Source organism: Protopterus annectens, chromosome 3.part0 (genome assembly GCF_019279795.1).
Source record: "Protopterus annectens isolate FY-2018-M chromosome 3.part0, PAN1.0, whole genome shotgun sequence".
NCBI lineage: Eukaryota > Metazoa > Chordata > Ceratodontiformes > Protopteridae > Protopterus > Protopterus annectens.
Window position 1 is genome coordinate 1,602,288,207 of NC_056731.1, and position 20,852 is coordinate 1,602,309,058.

The 20,852-nt window shown below is 37.2% G+C and overlaps 1 protein-coding gene across 1 annotated transcript in view; it reads right to left on the reverse strand.

Moving 5' to 3' along the window:
• NIPAL2 (NIPA like domain containing 2) overlaps positions 1-18,139 on the reverse strand; it is a 1,611,812-nt gene extending 1,593,673 nt beyond the window's left edge. Inside the window, exon 1 of the mRNA XM_044065637.1 lies at positions 17,732-18,139. Coding sequence (XP_043921572.1) covers positions 17,732-17,851 — 120 coding nt within the window. The 5' untranslated portion in view covers positions 17,852-18,139. The remainder of the gene's footprint in view (positions 1-17,731) is intronic.
• Between the last annotated feature and the right edge of the window lie 2,713 nt (positions 18,140-20,852).

The following is a 20,852-nucleotide window of genomic DNA, read 5'->3' on the forward strand; positions in this document are numbered from 1 at the left end:
CTGGAAAGGAGGAATTTCCTCTCAATGCCAACTGTAACTGATGAATGATCTTCAGAACCCATTTGTCTGAAATTATCTGTTGCTAAAGTGAAAAATGGAGATTCAGACTTTCTGGAAAAAAGAAAAGAAAGGAAATGGCTGCCAGGGTGGAAAGGAGAACAAAGTCTCATATAGTTACTCAGACTTATTGGACTTTCCTTGGTTTTTGGATTTCCCAGAAGTCTTCTTGGAAATCCTTTTCTTCTCAAATGTCGGTTTACACAAATGGGGACTGTATATCTTGTTTCTTACCAGAACTGGATAAGGAGTTAGAGACTCCTTTGGAAATCTTAGAAAAGAAAGGTTGAAAAATTGTACGCATTCCCTGTATTAGCTTACCCCTTCCATCACACCTTTTGACCACCTCTGTAGCAAAGGGACCAAAAACCAAATCTCTCTCAAAAGAAGAATTTAACTTCTCATTTTTATCATCATCTGGGAGATTCTAAGAATGCAGCCATGCAAACTTCTTCAAAACAGTACCAGTGGCCATTGCCCTGGAAGAAGTATCACACGCTGTATACAAAGAGTAGTGACTTGAATAGAAGTACTTAAAATGTTTAAAGAAGATTTTTCCCCACACAAAGACACTGCAGAAAAACATTTCATATTTTCACAATTACTTAGAAGCCTTAACATATGACCCTGACCATTCAAAATTCTGAAAATCAAAGTTGCAGAAGGAAATACTTTTCCCATACTTTATTCTTTCCATCCTTATCAGCCAGAGTAGGACTGGAATTAACCAAGTGCTCCGCAGTTGAAGGATTAACTGAAGTTATAACTGCCGGAACAAGTTTGGGAAGAGAGTGTATAAAATCTTAAAGATCTGCCTTTATAGGGGCAGCTGGCTTACTGTCAGGAAAACTGCAAGAAGTGACACAAACATCCTTCCAAGTTGACAAAACTGGAGAAATAAGTGCAAGCTCTGTAAATCCTTCTGCAACTGTTCACTTTTTTCAAAAACAAAATGACAACTTCTTCACAGTCACTATAAACATATTTTAAACAGAGGAGAAAAAAAAAAGAGCACTCCCATTTAAAAAGTACATTACAGTCTTATAACAGTACATTAAAGCACAGACTCCTAACTTTAAAAATAACTTTCCTGAAAAGGAAATTATTAATAATAAGCAACAATAAATAATGGAAGTTTTTCCTCCAAAGGAAACTTATCTGCCCAATAAAGGAATGGTGCAAGCTGTCTGCTTATCCTCAAAAGCCCCAGAGGAGTGTACTCTTTGGCGTCAGTAAAGCTCTGTAGGGCATGGTGTCCAAACCTGTCTTTTAGTCAGCTGGCAGTTTGAGCTAAGACAGTTTGGGAGCGTGGAAGGTGCCCTGAAGCACTGGATGATGGACAGCTGTTGTATCCTTGACAGGATATAACCCATATATTTCAGGCTACTGCATCAGAGATCAGTATAAAGACCATCAGTTGTGCCAAATGCCAATGTTTTAAAATTTAAGAATTAACGTCAGCATTCCATCCCCAGATGGATGGATGACTGGTGGATTATTTTAAAGAAACAACAACAACATTCATGTTACAAGAGAGTTGTTTAAGAATATGGCAAAAACTTGGACCAGTTAATAACATACATGTTTGCCATTACAGAAGTGCCAAAAACCTCAGGAGATTTTATAATCATTTTTGAATCATCCTAATTGGGGGGGGGGGGGGTTGGCATCCTCTGGGACTATTAGATATTGCCAGAAAAACAACAAAGTGAAAAAGATCAAGCTGCCAGTGAGAAGCGCATAACAGACATGCAAATAGCTAACAATCGTTGGTTTTGGGCCCAACAGCAAATTAATTTTTGGTTATATGGTAGTATCCAACTTAAGTAAGAGAAAATAAATAAGGTAAACTACAGAATTAGACAAACAGGTAAGACAAGACCAGAATACACATACCATATCAATACTCTGAAATCATGGAAGAAGTACAAGCTTTGGTAGCTAGTTTAACAGACATAAGTGAAGTGGTGAAAAATAAATGGCATAAATGTTGATTCTATGAACCTATGCCTGCAGTTTAGCCAGAAACTACATTAAGCAAAACCAAGGAAACAAGAAAAAGATTCTGTTAAGTATCAATTATGTATTCTTAGAACTGTTTGGAAAAACAAATGTAAATTCAAACACCAGATGGAAACCAGCCCAGGACAGAAAAAAGTGTACTTAAAAGCTTACAGAACACAAGTCACAGTGGCAGGCAGTCCATGAAGAAATACAAAAGATGCCCAAGATGGATATAACAGGAGGGGTCAACCTGAATGAACACCCCCCACAAAACCCTGCTAGAACCACCTAATTCTTTATTGATGTCTAAAGGTTTAACCCATGCCTTAAGTAAATAGATAAAGAGACAGATTGTAGCTTAAGAGGATTAAAATATCCAGTTTTACACATCATATTACTATACAGATTACAATCTGATATTCACAATATTTACACTTTCAGATTCACATTAGAAATATTTACTATTCATGGTAACAACATTCCCTTGTTATTTATATTACCTTTTTACCCTCCCCTCTAAACACAACATCCTTCCCTAACCATTGTTATTTCAGCTAAACACATCTTTATTTTTGTTATACAATAATGCATCACATCTTTTACACAATACCCACATTGCTACACACAATATTTTGTCCCATTTGTCAATTTCCCATTTCCTCCCTTTTCCATAAATATCAAACCCATACCCTTCCCATTTCTACTGATTTTTAAACTTTCTCCAAAACATACTGGACACATATACAACATTTTAATTTCCTCACATACAAAACATTTTAAATTACCATATACAAAGTAAAAGGTTTTGTTTCTTTCTTAGAACGTTCATTTCTTTTATTACTTTAGATTTCATATTACCTTTTACTGTCAAATTAAACAGCAAAATTCTTCAGAGAAAATCACCCCCTCATAAAACATTTCAAACCTTTTTCATTGTTTTAAGCATTCATATAGGTGTCTATTTAATTTTAAGAAAGCCCTGCTGTATTACACAGCTAATAAACAAGGTATTGTGTTTAGATCTAGGGATGTCATTGCCCCTTTACTCAACCCTCATTAGGCCAATCACTGAATATAATGCCCCCCCCCTTGGCATGCATCTGTTCAGACATATGCAACAAGTGGAACACCGAAGATAACTCACTAAAAGGATACAAAGCCTAAGCATCATGTCCTACATGAGCCAACTCAAAAGCCCTGTCACTATACTCCGTATTCTACAGACTGCTAAGTGGTGACCCGTGCCTGGTACACAAGGCATCCTCCAACCCATTACTGATGGCTTTATCACACATCAGCAAATAGCTTCAGAAGTCAGACTACAGATCTAAATCTCTTCTGCAACACCAAGAGAACAGTTTGGGGAAACATATTCACAGAGAGTGCCGCTGCTATGGAACAGACTTTCCATCTACATAAAACAAAGTTCATGCCTGTCCATTTTCAAAACACAACTTAGATCTTTGGATGGGAAACAGAAAATTTACCCCAAGTGCTACTAATGGGCAAAGGCAGCTCCTAATGGGCAAAGGCAGCTCCTAAATTCTTTATCCCATGCATGGGTCCCCTGAAATTATCTATGGTATGATCCAAGTTATTCTAATTAGGATACATAAATTATCTATGGGATGGGTAAGGCAATCCATAATGTTATTTTGAGCACCAAAAGGGAAATTGGCTAGGCTTCCAAGGCCAGCTAGGCTAGTACTTATGAACCTATTAGCATTCTTTACTTCTTTTAAAATTTTTAAATTGTTGCACCAAATTTTCTACGACCACTCGTACCATTCCTTTCATTTTACATCAGTTTGACTAATCTTCACCTCTCATAACTTAGCTTTGTTTCATATTCTTTCCCTCCATCTTTTCCTATTTACTTCTTCCCCTCCCCTCATTTTCCAAACTGTTTCATATTTCACATTGCATCATTTGTTTCTCTGTCCTTTATGTTCCTTACTCCCCAAAAACAGATGCATAAATGCCAAATATATTACAGTATTTTTTATTAAAACCTCCTTTTATATATTATCCTTTAAAAAAAAAAAATTGGCTCAGTCTTGTCCTTTAAATGAAACTGAAAATATCTAGACAGTTTTTCACCATCTTAGTTAACACACACTCCCATTATGCTAGTTTTCCCAGTATGCCAAGTATCTCACATTTATATGTCTTTGTTACATAATAAATACAAAACAACTTTTCCATCAAATCAACAACTTTTTCATTTTTTTCTATCATTTTTCATTGTCCTATTATATTTTCATACTCTTCCAAATTTCACTCCCAATGCACTTACTTTTCAGGTAAAATATATCCCACAGATTTTCTTAATTTCACCAAACCTCTTACTCTTCAATTTGTTTAACTTAAAAGCTTTTAATAATTTTTTCAATTTTTACCACAATCTCGCCCACACAACTCTGCATATGGCAAATACATGGGCATTACAATTCTTTTTTCATCTTCTAGCTTGCTACTCTCATTCCTCAAGTGCACATTTGTATTACTGCATTTGTCAGCAATACAAAAAAAAGCAAATGCTCAAGGGGCATCCACGTTTAACTATGTTCTTTCTCACCCATCCTCTATAATTTCACCCAGGACTTTTCATATCTTATGCTTAAATTTACTTGTTGCGTCTTTCGGCTTATCCCGGTTAGGGGTCGCCACAGTGGAACTCCGGTCCGCTAATGTTTGGTAGAGGATTTTTACGTACAGAGTTACCAGCTCTGACGCACAGCCTTCAAAGAAGGCACACCCATTCACGTATGCCTCCACAAAGAAGACACTCTAGCTGAGAATCGAATGGGGCAAAGTCTTGCTGTGAGACGACAACGCTACCGCAGCACCACTACCACGGGTTATGCTTAAATTCACTACCCTCCATAAATTCTACGTGCCTCCAACATTTTCCATATTGCCTCATGGCTCATCCTGTCAAATGCTTTTGCTATATCACATTACAAATCTCACCTCTTCATTTATTAATTACTTATTGGCATTTGTTGCCTGGGAAAGTCCACTGGGTCAGAAACACATTTTCAGTGGAGGCCTGGGGAGAAAAGCTGCAGTTACAGTGCAAGATTATTACAAAGGCAAACTATACAACAATGACAGTTTATTTCTAATTGTTTTTCTAAGTAGAATATTTTATACAGTCAGGTAAGGTGTTTGTATTACATATATAGTGTTTTAGTGGAATTACATATTCAGTACTTTATGACAGTACTGCATGCAGGAAGAATATCAAATGCTAGCAATCTATTAATTTAAGCACTTTGATAGAAGAGAGGTTAGTAATGCAAACAATTGATGTTAAGAGATAAATAAGACAGTGAAAGAAAATACGGATTACGTACGTCCTTTACTTCTTGACATAACTAATTTGGTAGTTGTCAGTTAGGAGCATAACAGTCTGACTATTTAGCAGGGTCCTAGGATTAGTTCTATGGTGGTGTATAGGCTTGGCTGCAAAGGCAGATGTGGTTGTCGAGATAGCGGCTTTTTAGGGCAGGTTTGAAGGTTTTTATGGAATCAAGTTGTGTAATGGACGATGTTATTCCATAATTTTGCTATGGAGTGGGAGTATAAGCTTTGTCCAGCTATTTTGAAGATTCCTAGAGGGGATGTAGGTTGGTAGGATATCTTGAAGTGTGGCGCAGTTTTCTAGGTTATATAATAGTTTGTGAGGAAAGCGAGTTGGGTGTAGTGAAGGTAATGGTGGATCTCGAGCCAAATCAATTCCTTGATAGCTTGGCAATACATTGTGTGGTTTGGTAACCCAGGGGCATACTTTGCAATTTTATAATAGCATGACTGTAATTTGTTACTGTGATATGTGTGAAGGTTTGTAATAATGGGAGAGCCGTAGGGGAGGGAAGGGAATTTGCCAGCTTTGTTCTTGTGGGTTTATCTACGTAAAATTTATGTCTGTAAAGTTTACCCAACTTAAAATGTGTTTTCTTTTACTGTATTAAGTATAAGTTGTTCAAAGGATAGTCTGTCATCTACAGCAATGCCTAGTAATTTTGCAGTGTGCACTACTTCTATTTCTGTCTTCTTTTGGGAGTAAATTTTAAAACCTTTACTTCAAAAAGGTGCGACTACCACCTATTTTTACCATTCCTAACATTTCTTTAGCCACTCTTCCTATTGCGCACAAAAATCTCATAACTTCGCCCAGTAATTTCTGCATCCCTTTTTGCATTATTTTCAAAAAAAGTTTTATAATCCATATTTCCTAGAGTTATTCACTTCCATTTTATGGCTTTCTTTTCATCTTTTTTCTGTATAAATGTTGTCATCCCACCACATCACTCTACTTCATTTATACCTCTCTACAGCCACTAATTCAGTATTTAACAAACACTTGTTTTTTCCACTTTCATCCTTTCATTTATGATGCCCATAAATTCATCCATCTAGTCCGGGTGCGGATTCCTCCCTTCCCTTAGTTTCTTGCAATTCCACCATTTTAAATTTCCTGCTCTAAATTCTTTATATCCCCCAGATATTATTTTCACCTTCAATTTTCTTCAATTTGTTTTTTCAGCCACGTCATTATTTCTTCCAGTTTATATTACTTTTTGATAATACTGCCTCCACCTTACCTTCTCGTTTTAACCGCTTTCCCTAAAAAAAGGGAACTTTCACTTGTTTTCCTTTAAAAATATATGATTTCTGTCACTAGCTTTATTTCTTATTCTGTCACTAATTTTGTTCTCTCTTTCATAAGTTGTCAAAGCTTTTTCACATTCCATCTTGCCTCTTTCTTTTCATTCCATTTTCAGCTTTTAAAAAATATACTTACTCTTTTCCTTGCACACCACCCACTAATATGTGCAATTTTCATGGTATACGTTCATTCTCATCGGTTATTTACATCACTGCCCGTTTTCCTTTCATTTACATCCCTTCATTTAAAATAGTTAACCTTTTATTCTTGTCCTTCCTTTATTAGCTTCCTACCACCTCCCTTTTTGCTCTGTGATCTGAGAATTCAGCCATCTGTGCCCCATAGCTTCCTTTGTAACTTGAGTATACATCAGTGTCTATCTTTGTTTACCAGAAAAGTATTTTCTGCAAAGGCCCAGGGAGAAAAGCTCTACCACACTACATTTATAACAAGTGAATTTCAGACAGTTCTCAGAAAAAACAGTGGTTACATTTCTCAGAAAAACACATTACAAGATATACAGTAAAGTACATCTATGTTAAATTTACAAAAAAAATCCTCTTTTGTATGTCCACTGTCCATTTTCAACCCTCCACATTTTATTAACTTTTTCCATCACTGTAACATCTTGTGTTAATTTTCCACCTTTCCTTCCTTGAGTTACAATAAAAATATTCCATCATAACTGACCTGTTTACCATTACTTACTTATTTTACCTCAAAACATTTTTTCCCCTTTCAGATATATTTACTTGTGTATATATAAAAAAAAAAATCACTATTAGCATAACATTTCCTCCTCCTCATATCACATATCATATATAAAACCATTTTACATTTGCTTACTTATCAGAATCTTTATCCCTGAAGTCTTATTTCCCACTGATCATATAATTTATCATATAATTTTCCTTCCCCATACGGTCAACTCTTTTTCCTTCTTCACACACCATATGTCTAACAACCATCGCATCCATATTTGTAATACCCCCCACTAACTGCCAATATCACTTTATACTTTACATTTAAAGCAAATATTCCTATAATATCATTTCTTTGAGCCTTTCTTACTTCCAGTTTTTATTGTTCTCCCTCTCCAAACCCTCCCTCCAAAATTATTTATTTTTATTCTTGTTGTCCTGGAGTCCAATTCTCCATCAGTTTCTAAAACTATATATTTATTTTTAGCTTGCATCTCAAACATTTCTGTCTGCAGACCATCCTCCTCCATTTACTCCCATCCTTTCCAATATTTCTACATTCAATTCTCCATTTATTAAACCCGGATTTCTTCACAAATCTTCAGCTAATCTACCCTCATTTCCACTGTTTTCTTCCTCATTTTTTAACAAAGGGCAACCAAACCAGAAATACTGACATTTTCTCTATGCTGGTATTATACTCCCTCTCCTCACATTTTAACAAAAGAAGATGCAGACAATCATGCACCAAATGGGTTTGTTCTCCACAAAACCCACGATTTTGGTCATCCTCAGTATCTAAACAGTGCCCTTTTCCAACCATTTAACTTTAGTACTTCTGATAACTTCTATGTTTGCTCCTTCACTTAAATTCAGTGTTACTCATAATTCCCACCCTCCTGTGCAAGCTTTTCTTTCATCATATACACTTTCTTAACATGTACTCTACAAACAGGAAAAAAAAAATCATCTCGACTCAATTCTTCAACATCTGACGCTCTGGACGGTCCATTTAAATACTTAACTGCATGCTTAAATTCTGAAACAGAAAATCTAGCAGTGACAGCATGCTTTTTTCTCTGTTTCATTAATAAACCACTCTGCTAACAAACAATGTCACTTCACAAGAGTCTTCATTTCTTTGGTGAATTAAAGCGCTTTGCGTCTTTTAGATGAAAACTCAGCAGCAAAATAAACATCCATAATATCAATGTGTCATACCTGACCTGTTAATTCATTGCTTTTTGTTCAGATTCTTACCACTTGTCATGTTCCCTGCGCATTCATTCAGTGTTCCTTTGCATTCCAGCATTTCCCCTGTACTACCACCATAATTATCTGGCTAATTCACCGTTTCAGCATTAGTCTTTGCAGTTCATTATCCTACTTCATACCGTTGCAGGTGAATGGCCTTAAAACCTGCTTCTCAGCTTGCTGAGCAAATACCCAGATTTTACAATTAAATTTTAAACATTTGTTTAATATTCTTCCAGCTTCTTACTTGCATTTTCATAAACTTCCTGTCCCTGTAGCACTCATTATACCATTGAATTCCAGTCTCCTCTCCATCTTTGGTTCTTCCTCCTGGATTAAATTCATTAAGACTCTTTTAAAGTTGTTCACTACCAAAATTAAGTTGAATCTGCCTCTGCTATCTTGATATCATGTTCTGAAGGTCCTGCAGCACTCCGAGCTTTGTAACTGCCAGCCTCCACTATGCTGGAAATGTCCGATCCCAGTAGCATACCTATGGCACCACTTAGATAGCTCCGGCTGAAAAGAGTAGAGGAAAATCCTTGGTTCACTGGGCAGATTTCCCCTTGCCAATAAAAATACCAACTCAGGTATCCCTGAAAACAGACTACTGACTTAGAGAGAGACTAACCCAGTCAACAAAGTGCTGGCTAAACAAATGAAAGAATGCGTTTAGATTTTACCAAAAAGTTTTCACACACACTGTGTGTGCTGAAGATGAAACAATGACAGAGATAATAAGTAAATGGTCCTGACCTAAGACTAAACAAGTCTTCATAGTGTGACTGCATCAAGACAGTGTCTGTGAAGTTAGGGACTATAATAAAGGTATTTCTATAGCTTGCCTTGGTGAAATTCCCAAGCACCACATACCTGCAGCACAAGCCATTTAGGAACATAACACTTCTTAAAGATGATCTTTTTTTGTGATATTTTGCCCTGCTTTGACGAGTCTATATTAGAACACCGAAGTTTCAAAACTTCAAAATGTTCTAATAGACCCCTTTTCAGTGAAAGTTGAAAACATCAACATACAGAAGAGCAAATTTTTTCCTAGGGAAAAAATTTGCTGTTCCAAAAACACACACACACACACACACACACACACACACACACACACACACACACACAACACAGGCACACCAAACAAACAGCAATCCACACACATGCACCTAAAATCTTACACCTAACTCTACACAAAACTATACATACAACACTAACTATCCACTTACCTTAAGCCAAACACTAACCCTAAGGTCCATCACTATCGCACACTCACCTCACCCGTGCCCTAACCCTCACGTCCATACAATCACACACATACCTAACCCACACCCCAGCTACCTAACCTGCGCTCAATCGCACACTTACCTGAACCCGACCCATAAAACTTTCCACCACAGCACTGAAAATATGGAAGCAACAGAAAGACAACCAAATTTTTTCCCTAGGAAATAAATTTGGTTTTCTGTAGCTTCGATATTTTCAGCATTCGCTGAACACGGGTCGATATTAGAACATTCGAAGTTTTGAAACTTCGATGTTCTAATATAGACCCGCTTTGACTTGGTGCGACAATGGAGCTGATATACAAGTTCAAGGGATGCATGGAAGCTTGCCCACAATCCAAAAACATTCATTGGATTAAGTGTGCATGTGTTTTGAGGATTAGTTTGATGTTTCCGATGCTTGGAGTTTTTCTGTTTGGCATTTCATAGTTGAATGATATAATGAAAAAACACAACTCAAAACAGATTTGGGGTTAAGTGGACAACAGAAAGACTACATCCATATATTTATAAAATCTCATAACACTGCTTAGACAAATGTTGAACTTCTGGGATACTAGACATGGTCCATAAATGCTACTTCCTTCTAAAGGCCCTATCTAACCATTACTGCTGTGTACTCTTGCAGTATACAAAGTTTGAATTATAAATCAAAGAATTAATGTTTTCCTTGTAATAAGGGAAAATAATATGCAAAAAAATTACATATGACACACAGGTATCACATGCTACAAGAGAGTGACTGAAACATCCATCCAGTCAGCCATCTTCTACAGCCTACTTATCCAATGATAGGTTGGGGGGGGGGGGCCTGACTGGAATTTATTCTGTCAAGTAACGGGCACAAGGCAGGAGCCAGCTATGGATGGCATACCAAACCATAGCGCAACATTTATATGCATACTTAACCCAATGAAGGAGACAGAGAGGACTGACCAGATCTTATCCGGGCCAACAGGCACAAGGCCGAAAGCAGTCCTAGATAAATACTAGGCCATCACAGGGAACTCTCAGTCACACTTCAGCCACTACAGGAGAAGGGAGGGTGGTAGAATGGAACTTATTCCAACAACCACAATGCACATGCATAAAATCCTGAACAGGATACTAGTCCAACACATAGCACTCACCAGCAAATCTACATCCAAAATCAAACCGACAGCATTTCATTTTGTCACATGGCAGAAAAAGAAACATCAGTGAATACCCAATCAAGCAGTCAGAGGGCATGCAAACTCACCTCAGGAGAAAACCAAACTAGGGATTTAAACACTGCAAGAGAACAGCATTAACTGCTGCACTGATGCTCTCTGACAGAGACTAAAATAAACAAACAAAAAAAATCCATCATGCCATACAGACATTAAATACCTGTACAAAAAGTTAAGAGACACCAATGAGGAGGCAGACAAAATTAAAAGGGGGATTAAATAGAGCCATGGCTAAAAAAAGAGGAAAGCAAAGAAAATATCAAGGGGTGAATGGATTCGACCCTAGCTCATGCTAGGGTCCAGAAGAGCAATGTTTGGCCATATGCAATTACTCACTGTTAGAGTGTCTCTCTGAGAATTGCTACATTTTCTAATTCACATTACTGGGACACAAGCTTTATCCAGAGTGTTAACCTTCTCTACAGCCATAGATTAATACGAGTTAGGAGCAGCATCTGATGTACACCGTCCTGGCCCTACAAATTTTTTTATGTTAAACACAAAACAGGGTGCCAAAGGATAGTGGACCTAGATCTCTGAATCACACTACTGTTTTAGTGAACAGGTACTACCATGGGGTGGAAAAGGATCACAAGCTATATTACCATCATATGTGACATTCAGGTCTATATTATAATCTCAAAGGTTTGAAACTTCAAATCACTAAAGATCAAACTTTAGTGATCGAAGTCTTAAATCATTGAAACCAAAAAAAATATATACTAAATAGCGTGTAGGCAGGGGGGCAAGCCCCCCTACACCCCCCACCTCCCCTACTTAAATATGCCAACTCCGAGAACGCACTACATTGAAGTAAATGGAAATCTCCCCCTATGGAGATTTTCCATTTAAATGTTTGATGTAGTGCACTTTCGGTATTCTTGTGTCGACAATATCGTATTTAATATTGTCAAGCTTTGAGATTTTAATATAGGCCCCTGACAATCGTAAGATACTAGTTAAACTGTCTACATTCTGGAGATCTGGGTAGCAATGGTCCCTCTGAGGTTTTATTCCAAAGTCAGGGTTAACCACCTGGTGGCATAAACATTGGCTCTAGGCGATTTGGTCACATCAACTAATGTTCATGTGACACCCCAGCCATATGTTTAAATAGGAAAAGGGGGGTTGATGACACTGATTAGCTCCATCTACAACAAGACTTATTATTATGTACTTGCTACACAATACTGACCTGTTTTTCATTACACAGAGATTTGCCTGGAAGAATACTTTAAATGAAGGCTGAAGTTGAGCTCCCAGGATTCCCTGGACTCTAGCACCCAAAGTTGGACAAGACTTCTCGCTATACAACATCTGAGCAGTGTTCACAGTGAGTCCACCAACTGAAATGTCATGGGTACAGCAGCGAGCTGTGGATTCTCTTCATCTGCATTTTTAACCTCCTAGCATGAGGATGACTACTGCAAGTGTTTACTGGCTTTTCATCAGTTCAGTGTTGGGCTTCCAAAAACACCAGGCTTGGGGTGATATTAAGATGAAGGCCAATGAGAAGTTGATAGCTCTAGCATTAAAATTCTTCACTATAAGGAGTTTTGGCTCTATTTAGGTTGTTATTGCTATAGTCCATAACTCTGGACATACTTTATGTTCACCACCTGGTACTGTTAACAGTCTTGTCAGACCACCACCTTCCTTAGTTTGCATACTAATCAGAACCTTGTCCAATCAGTTCACATACTAATCAGAACCCTGTCCAATCAAGAACTACTTCTAAGTTTAGTAGGCATGACCTACCTTTTACATATCAATTTTGTTTGGCTCCAGGGTCAGCTTGGCACTCCATAACTTTATAGATGATTTTTGTCTAATATTTTCTGGCTGCTGTCATGGGTCACCTTTATGTACTGGTACCACCATGGTTATTTCTCTATGTCTCAGGGACATAACCCATGGGCAGACAGCTAAACCCTTCTTAAACCTCTTCAGTTTAAGTGGTGCTTGATATTAGCAGACAGACAGGGATATCACCAGGACCATGGAACTAGTGGCTTTGGATAGTGCATGCATACCAGAATCCAGGATGATTGAGAGGGATGGGATGTTTGTAGTGGGGGGGGGCATTTGCCTGGGATGGGGGTATGAAATAAGCACTGAATTTGGCTGTGAGGATATTAACTCAGGATCAGAGTGGGAGACTCCATTGGAAATTAGCTTTGTACAGTAATAGACATCATTTCCAAGTTTCCTAATGTAAATTTACAAGATATTGTGGTTATCTTTAGAATATTAGTGGTGGCCCCGAGTTCTTACCAGTCCTTGCACTCCTTGATGGTGAGCTTGAGTGCCTTAGTTATGAGTTTTAAGACCAGTTTTACATGGGGATTTACTTGGCAGATCAGAGGAACAGCAACTGTGTAAATACTATATTCTTAAAGCTTGGTTTGTCTTTGTATATTTTAGAATTCACTCAAAACACTTTTTGCCTACTAATATAATTACTAGAAATTTTTAATAAAATAATTGTAAAGCATGCTAAAATGCAAATATATACACTATTACACTGTAAAGGCAAACAACTTCTAAATCAGGTTATTGGCTGAAAATAGTCTTTTGTAGTCAGTCCACGTATCCACGCCAAAATGCATTAGTCTAAAAACAAAAATTGTTTTTCTTTTTACAAATTAGCTACAGAATATTTAACATCTACTTCAAACATACAAGAACAAGCTGATTGAACACAAGCACCTCACTAGATTTTTCTTTCAAAGACAACATGCCAACAATGGATCTCATTATTAAATAGGAGAGATGAGATAACGAATACCTTTTTCAGTTCAAAAATAGGTCTCAAAAGGAAAATAATTGTTCAGACCACATATGTTTTTCTGCGGTAATCCTTAAATCAAGAAAGGAAGGTACTCAAGCACAAGGCAAAGGTCTGTACTTTGGGTTTAACCGACTAATGGCAAAAAGTTATAACCAAGACTTGCCAAGTTCTGCGACAACAAAAGGCACGTAAAATATATTAATTCAGGATTTATGGAGTTCTAAGAACACAACAGTTAGGGATGCATCATATTATTGACACTACACTAAGCATACAAGACTTAAAACATACAGGCTGAAGGTTATAAGCATCTTGTACCCTTAAATCCAGGCATTTTCATTACAAAAAACATTAGTTGACAACAGAAAAAAAGATGGCTTAGCTTAGCCATCCTGCCCACTTTTGTGTTTGCTGGATGAGATGGTGCTCACAAGAAAGCAAAACCAACCATACTGCTATTACTTTTTCATAACACCCTAAGTCTGCTCATATTACTACAGTTTTTGAAATTGCTACACTCTCAGGAAGGCTCTTCCATTCATTCACCTTCCTTTTTATTGTTGTCTCAAAGCCATAATACCAAAAGGTGTTGTTCTATTTTGTTCTTTTATGCATCCTTGAACAGAAGGGGGTCACAAACGGCAAACAGTATGCAAGACAGGGATGACTCCAACAGTCCTTAGACAGGTGATAACTTCCTCCTTTCAACTGCTACCAGCTTTGTCTTCCAGACTTACACATTCTCTCTTCCAGACTTACACATTCTCTCACATTGCCTGACAATATTAAGGTGTTACTATGAAAAATACTACAAAATGGACATATTCACCGATGAGAATTACTCTTTTCTTCGATGTATACTCTATAAAACACAATATCATGCCTCTTCTCAACCCATTAAAAGAAATCAAAGCTGCCATAATAAGCTGTTAGCTGATGACTCAAGCCACATCTGTAAATGACCATAGTTTCTCCATTCTACACTGTTTTTGGTATTAGTGCCTCAACACATTGCTAATATACTCTTCCAGTAACATTTTACTTCACAAGTACGTGGCTTTGAGGTGCTAACTAAAAGAATACCAACTGAATGCAATGCTTGGGCTTGCTACATGGCTCGACTTTGAATGGCTTCACAAGAGTCCGTTTTGGAACCGGTGCTGGCTTCTCTCTCTTTCCTCCTTCACCCTTCCCAAACATTTTTCAGACAGTAAATCAATATGTGAAGCACTAAACATTGCCTAGTGTGCAGTGCAATAACAGTACCAAAATAATTGTTACGGTTTGGCTTAGATTTAATGTTGGTAATGGATCAAGAACTTACTCCATAGGCAGCTTAAAACAGGTGACAAACCAGATCGTTACATTTTGCAGCACTGACAAACATATGCTTCAAAATCATATCAGAACACACCAGTACCAGCTATACAAAACACCAGGTCAGAGTCCATCACCCAAAGAACTTTGTTCTAAGAACTAAGATGCAGAATTTGCCTATCAAAATTATACCACCCTACTCTTCTTACGGAAGAGGATTTATACCATAGAAGCTAAATGGAACACTAAAATCACACAAACTGTGTTCACTCCTATTTGAATAGGATGTGGCAAGTAACTTAATATACATAAATCATTGTCTTTAATTGAAAATTCTGCTTTATGAAATACCAGAAATATCCATGACTGTCATGTGTAACGTCATGTCATTCCCACAATTCCAATATTTTAGTGCCTCTAAAAATCAAAATTTAAAAAAATTCTAAATAAAAAAATTCTAAAGTAAACAAACTGAAAGCTTTACAAGTTAAAAAATGTGTTTTGGCCTAAAATGCCAGCTTCCATAAAATGTAATCTTCCATTATGTAAGAAGCTGAAATTCCAGAATTTAATACCACCTTTTCTGAGGAAAATGTCTTTGGTAACCATATTGTGCCTACTACAAAGTCCTACCTACTTGGCAGACCTTCTGTCAAAGTGTTTCACATCTCTGGTAAGTCTCTCTAAAATGAATCGACCAAAAACAAAACACAAGTGTTCTGAAAGACAGCCAGTAAATACTCACATACAGGGTGGAGCTCATTTGTTGGTATTATGCCAATATCTTTAAAGTCCCAGTGGCTGACATAAGGGGCAGTTAACTACAGGACACTTGGATGTCTCACTGGAAATTGGTTACTACTAGGATTTCAGAAATGATGTGACATTTTATTTAGTTTCTGTCATGGGTCTATTTCTGTTAGCATCCAACAGATGGGTTGGGAGGGTGGCCTAATGGTTAAGGTGTTTGCCTTACAAACCCAAAGTGTAGAGTTCAAGTCCCACAAGGGATAATTGGCTAAACTTAAAATGGCTCACAAGGACAGTTAGCTTAGTACTAACCTATGGGATACGCCTTCAAAGTACCCATGTTCCATATATTATACTACCAATTCAACAGCAAGACAAGTTCATGACTACTGAATATTGTCCACATCATACCTTTCTTAAAGTTATCTTGTAAGCAGTCATGCATCACACTTTTGGATTCACCTTCTACTTAGTTTTAGAGCATGAGAACTTGTCTGCTCATCCTCATCTGAAAAAGGAACCACTAATTAGCACAATTACAAATTTCTCCAATCCTGTTATATACTTCCTTATGCTTTCCATCCTAAATTGCAGACTAATAGTGCTGTATATCATTTTGCAATCTGCAGATTGGCTTTTCCTTCCATCTGTTCCACAGTACAAGTTATAAAGACATTAAAATGATATAGTTCCAACTTCTGAGCCCTATTGTAACTCATTAGTAAGACCCATTTCTGTACATGCATTAATGTATAACAGCTTTTTGCATTCCAATCAGGTTTTTACCCTAACAACCTCACTTTTTAACTTAATCTCTTGTACAGGAAATATCAGGTGTTGTCAAACTGGTAGTAAGCCACATGCACGATGACCATTTCTTGGTCAACAGCTTTGATCACTCAGGAAAACTATTACATTTATATTTATTAACTATCGTCTATTCCCACCAACAAAACAAACATAATGACACTTTTGGACAGCAGAACATTCCACTCACCCACCCCCAAAAAAATTCAGTTTGTTGTTGTACAAGTCTTTGCACATGTACTCCTAGAAAAAAATAGCACAATAACGGAACATGACAAGGGACACTTGAGACAGCACTGGCTCTTAGCAGTGGAGACGCCACTGGTGAGCAATAAATTCATTCATTCCCATAGTCAGAACTCTAATTCCAAAAAAGTTAAAGTCTACAAAGGTGTTAACTGTTTTCAGAATGGAAAAACTTGATCGCTATTCAAATTAATCTCCATATGTATACATATAATTCACGCGTCGTGATGGCCACGATACATGTAAATATATGACCCGAGCCCAGGGCATGCAAAGTAGACAGTAAGATCTGAACACTGTACAGCCGGGAGTTGTTCTGAAAGCAACCAATCTTCTGTACAGAAGGAAAACTGCCAACAGCATTACATGCACCAGTTCCAGTTATAGTGCATTTTTTCTGCTTGTGGATGCAAAGACATTCACAGTCAGCTTTCAAAATTAGAAGCCATAGCCTGTGTACGAGTTAAAAACTGAAGACACCAGTAGTTGGTGCCTACAAAAATTCTCTTCACTATTTTGATTAACAGCTACCTTAAGTTCAGTCATACAAACACCGTGCTAGTTGTACACGCCCCAGAAGTATCCGGGCCAAGTTCCCAAACGTTACATTATTACTGGCCCCAACTTACTTTCACCGTATTACCCCAGAAGTCTGAGATGGTGCTGTTTGCCAGCGCCTCTGCAGGTTCGTCCGGTTCCAAAGTATGGTTGAATGAATGGATACGAGCGACCAGTGACAGATTCTCCATGGTTCCTCCTCATATGATGCTGTTGGCCTGTTCCCTTGATTCAGACAGCAATTCGATAAGGCCATAATGCTTAATAAGGACCCCCGTCCATTGTTTAAATCACGTTAGAAAAGTAAACAAAGTCGATACAAAACAGTGCACATTCCCAAGCCAAGCGCAGAACTTCCTGCTTTCTAGATACGATGTGCAACAGGCAGGTGCTGCTCATCTGAGAGGGAGGAGTGGCGCACAGAGCAACGCAGGGAGGGAAAGGAAAACAACAGGGTGGTGCACCCAGTGACTGGAAGGCAATTAATGACGGTATGGAAAAGGCACAGCACATAACTTTAAAACGTAAGAAACCAGGCAGAGAACAAGTTGCACAAGTAAAAAGTATTCATTCCGAGTCGCTTATCCTACAGCGTGCGACTTTAATACGTTACTACAACTAAGTTTTATAGGAAAAGTAAAATAGTGTATTTTCAATTATGTACTTTTCAACTTGCTGGCTTAGTACGTTCTTCACATATAAAGTTTGTATAAAGGCTTAAAAAAGGAACAAATGTAGGCTATGTTTACTTTGAGCCTGCAGGGTAGCTCAATCCTTAAACCCAAGAATTAAGGAGAACTAAAACAAGTTGGATAAAAAGCCCTAAACGGGACTTGAAAAATGAAAAATACTGGTACCTTTAACTTGGAAATAGGGTGATACTTAACACGTATTTTATGAAGTAAAATAAGTATGTGAGTAATTATTATCAGTGTTTACTCATGATTATCAGTATTTACTGAATACAATCCAATAAAATTTCTTAAAAAATAAAAAGTAAACAAGTACATAAATAAAGTAAAGTAAAATAAAATAAAATTAGAAGGAAGATGTATGATTCTGAATGCCAGTTAAGGATACTCCCTAAAAATTAGATACAGTTGAGAAGTATGGTCACAACAGCATCCCAGTCTGACTATCCCACAAATAATAATGTCATACTACGAAGTATTCTCGAAAGCAGTTGCTGTTATCATAAAGTTAATTTTTAAATTAAAGTTACATGGCTTACAGGTATTTTAAATCTCACCCAGAGACAGATAAATTAACAAGGGAGCTGATTTACCTGCATCTCCGGACTTATATGTCTAAAGTAGGCTCTATTTCCAGTTTAGTCTGAAATCCTGTCCAGTTGCCACACCAAATCCGTATGACCCTTTTTAATTTTCATCTCTAGGCAGGTAAGACCCATAACTCAACACTGATCTTGCCTATTTTCTGTAGTCTTTATTGTATCCCAGTAATGGTTCTGCTACACTATTTCTAATAGCTGTCATAGACATACTTCTTAACAGTCCAGAATTTCACAGGATGTCTAGATTTTTGCCTCATATGTTTGGTCTGTTACTCATAAAATTTGTGATTTTGTGGCAAATTATTGAGGACTGAAGTTGCTAAATTATTTATTTATTGACATTTGTTGACCGGGAAAGTCCACTGTGCTTGAGAACCATTTTCAGTGGAGGCCCGGGGAGAAAAGCTCCAAGTTACATGAAAATCATTACATGAATTTGTAAGGAAACAAAATTATAATTATAAAGCAAGTGAAATAATACAGAAAACTGTCTAAACAGCAAATATGTTGTAAAACGGCATAATACACAACTTATGAGGGGATTTGAGATTCAGACATCATATCCTTCAGCTAAAATATGCTAAAGCAAAACCTATTATTCTAGGAGAGTTCCAAGTTTATAACAGCAGTGCTCAAAATCTGTCCCTGATTTTGGACCTTTGTCCCCCCATTATTTTTTGCTTTGCTAGATTTCTTGAACTAAAAGGTTATGAGGTATGCAAGCGGCTGACTGGCTTCTCCTGAAACTCCATCCATAATATGCACAATGACCATAAAAATGGATGCAATGTGTAGTCCTGTGGGAGCTGAATCCCTCTTCCGAAAACAACTTCAATTTCTCTACACAATGTTTTTAGTAATTTGTACTATATATTCCTAAATTAGCCATTCCCTTGTAAAGGCTACCTACACTCAGAAAGGAGGCATGGCATAAATAAATTCACTGGACTTGGTCAGTGAACAAGCATACAATATTTCAGGTAGTTAAAGTATTGCTTCTATACAGTACATTGTGGAAATAAGACATCCTGAAGTTTCACAAAGATATTCCATTACTGACAGCATTTGTATTACTGCCAAGAAGAAGTACAGGTCTTTATTCAAGAGAGCCAATTTAGGAGTCTGTAATAGTATCTGGTTTTAAGCACCTTGTAAAGCATGCTGAATCCTGAGCAATTTTCTTGCACCTCCCTGCATGAGCCAGTGCAAGACAAACCTAGCTGTTTTCCACTGACATGGGGTGGGATGTCCCTTCTCTATAGCCATTAGTAGATGCTTAATTCATGTCTTCTGTCTGCTTGAAACCATTAGTCATTTTACTACTGTTCCCATTTGTGACTACTAGTTTAGCCAGTTCTTGTCTTGATTTCTTTAGTTAAGTATGCAACATTTTCAAAGTATTTGGTGCAAATTAATAGTTTTATATAACACATTTAATCTGTGATCTTTTAATGAATGTGCTATCTCCACATAAATCTGCTACTAAGTGTGTTTGTGTTAGTCACCCTCTTGTTACAGCGTTTTTCATGTTATTCTTCCAAGGAGCCTTCACATAAAGCTAACCTTTATGCACAAAGTTTTACTAAGACAGATATATATAGAAAAATCTTTACTAAGACTACTGAACAGTAAGTTCAGTTACAAGTGTTTTCTTTTTACACTAGATAAGTTCAAAATTTGGGAAGAGGGAATAAAATTAAGATTTTCAAATACTTGTTTGGACATTTTTCAACATCAGATTCAAAGGAAGAAAGTCCATAAAAGGCAGAGCCACATAAAAAGAAAGTGATAAAATGTACCTAACTGCTAGCAGGGACTTGGGAATAACGATTCATATGATAAATTGATAAGTAACTTATGAAACTGGTGAAAAAATGTAATTGATACTGGACCTACCA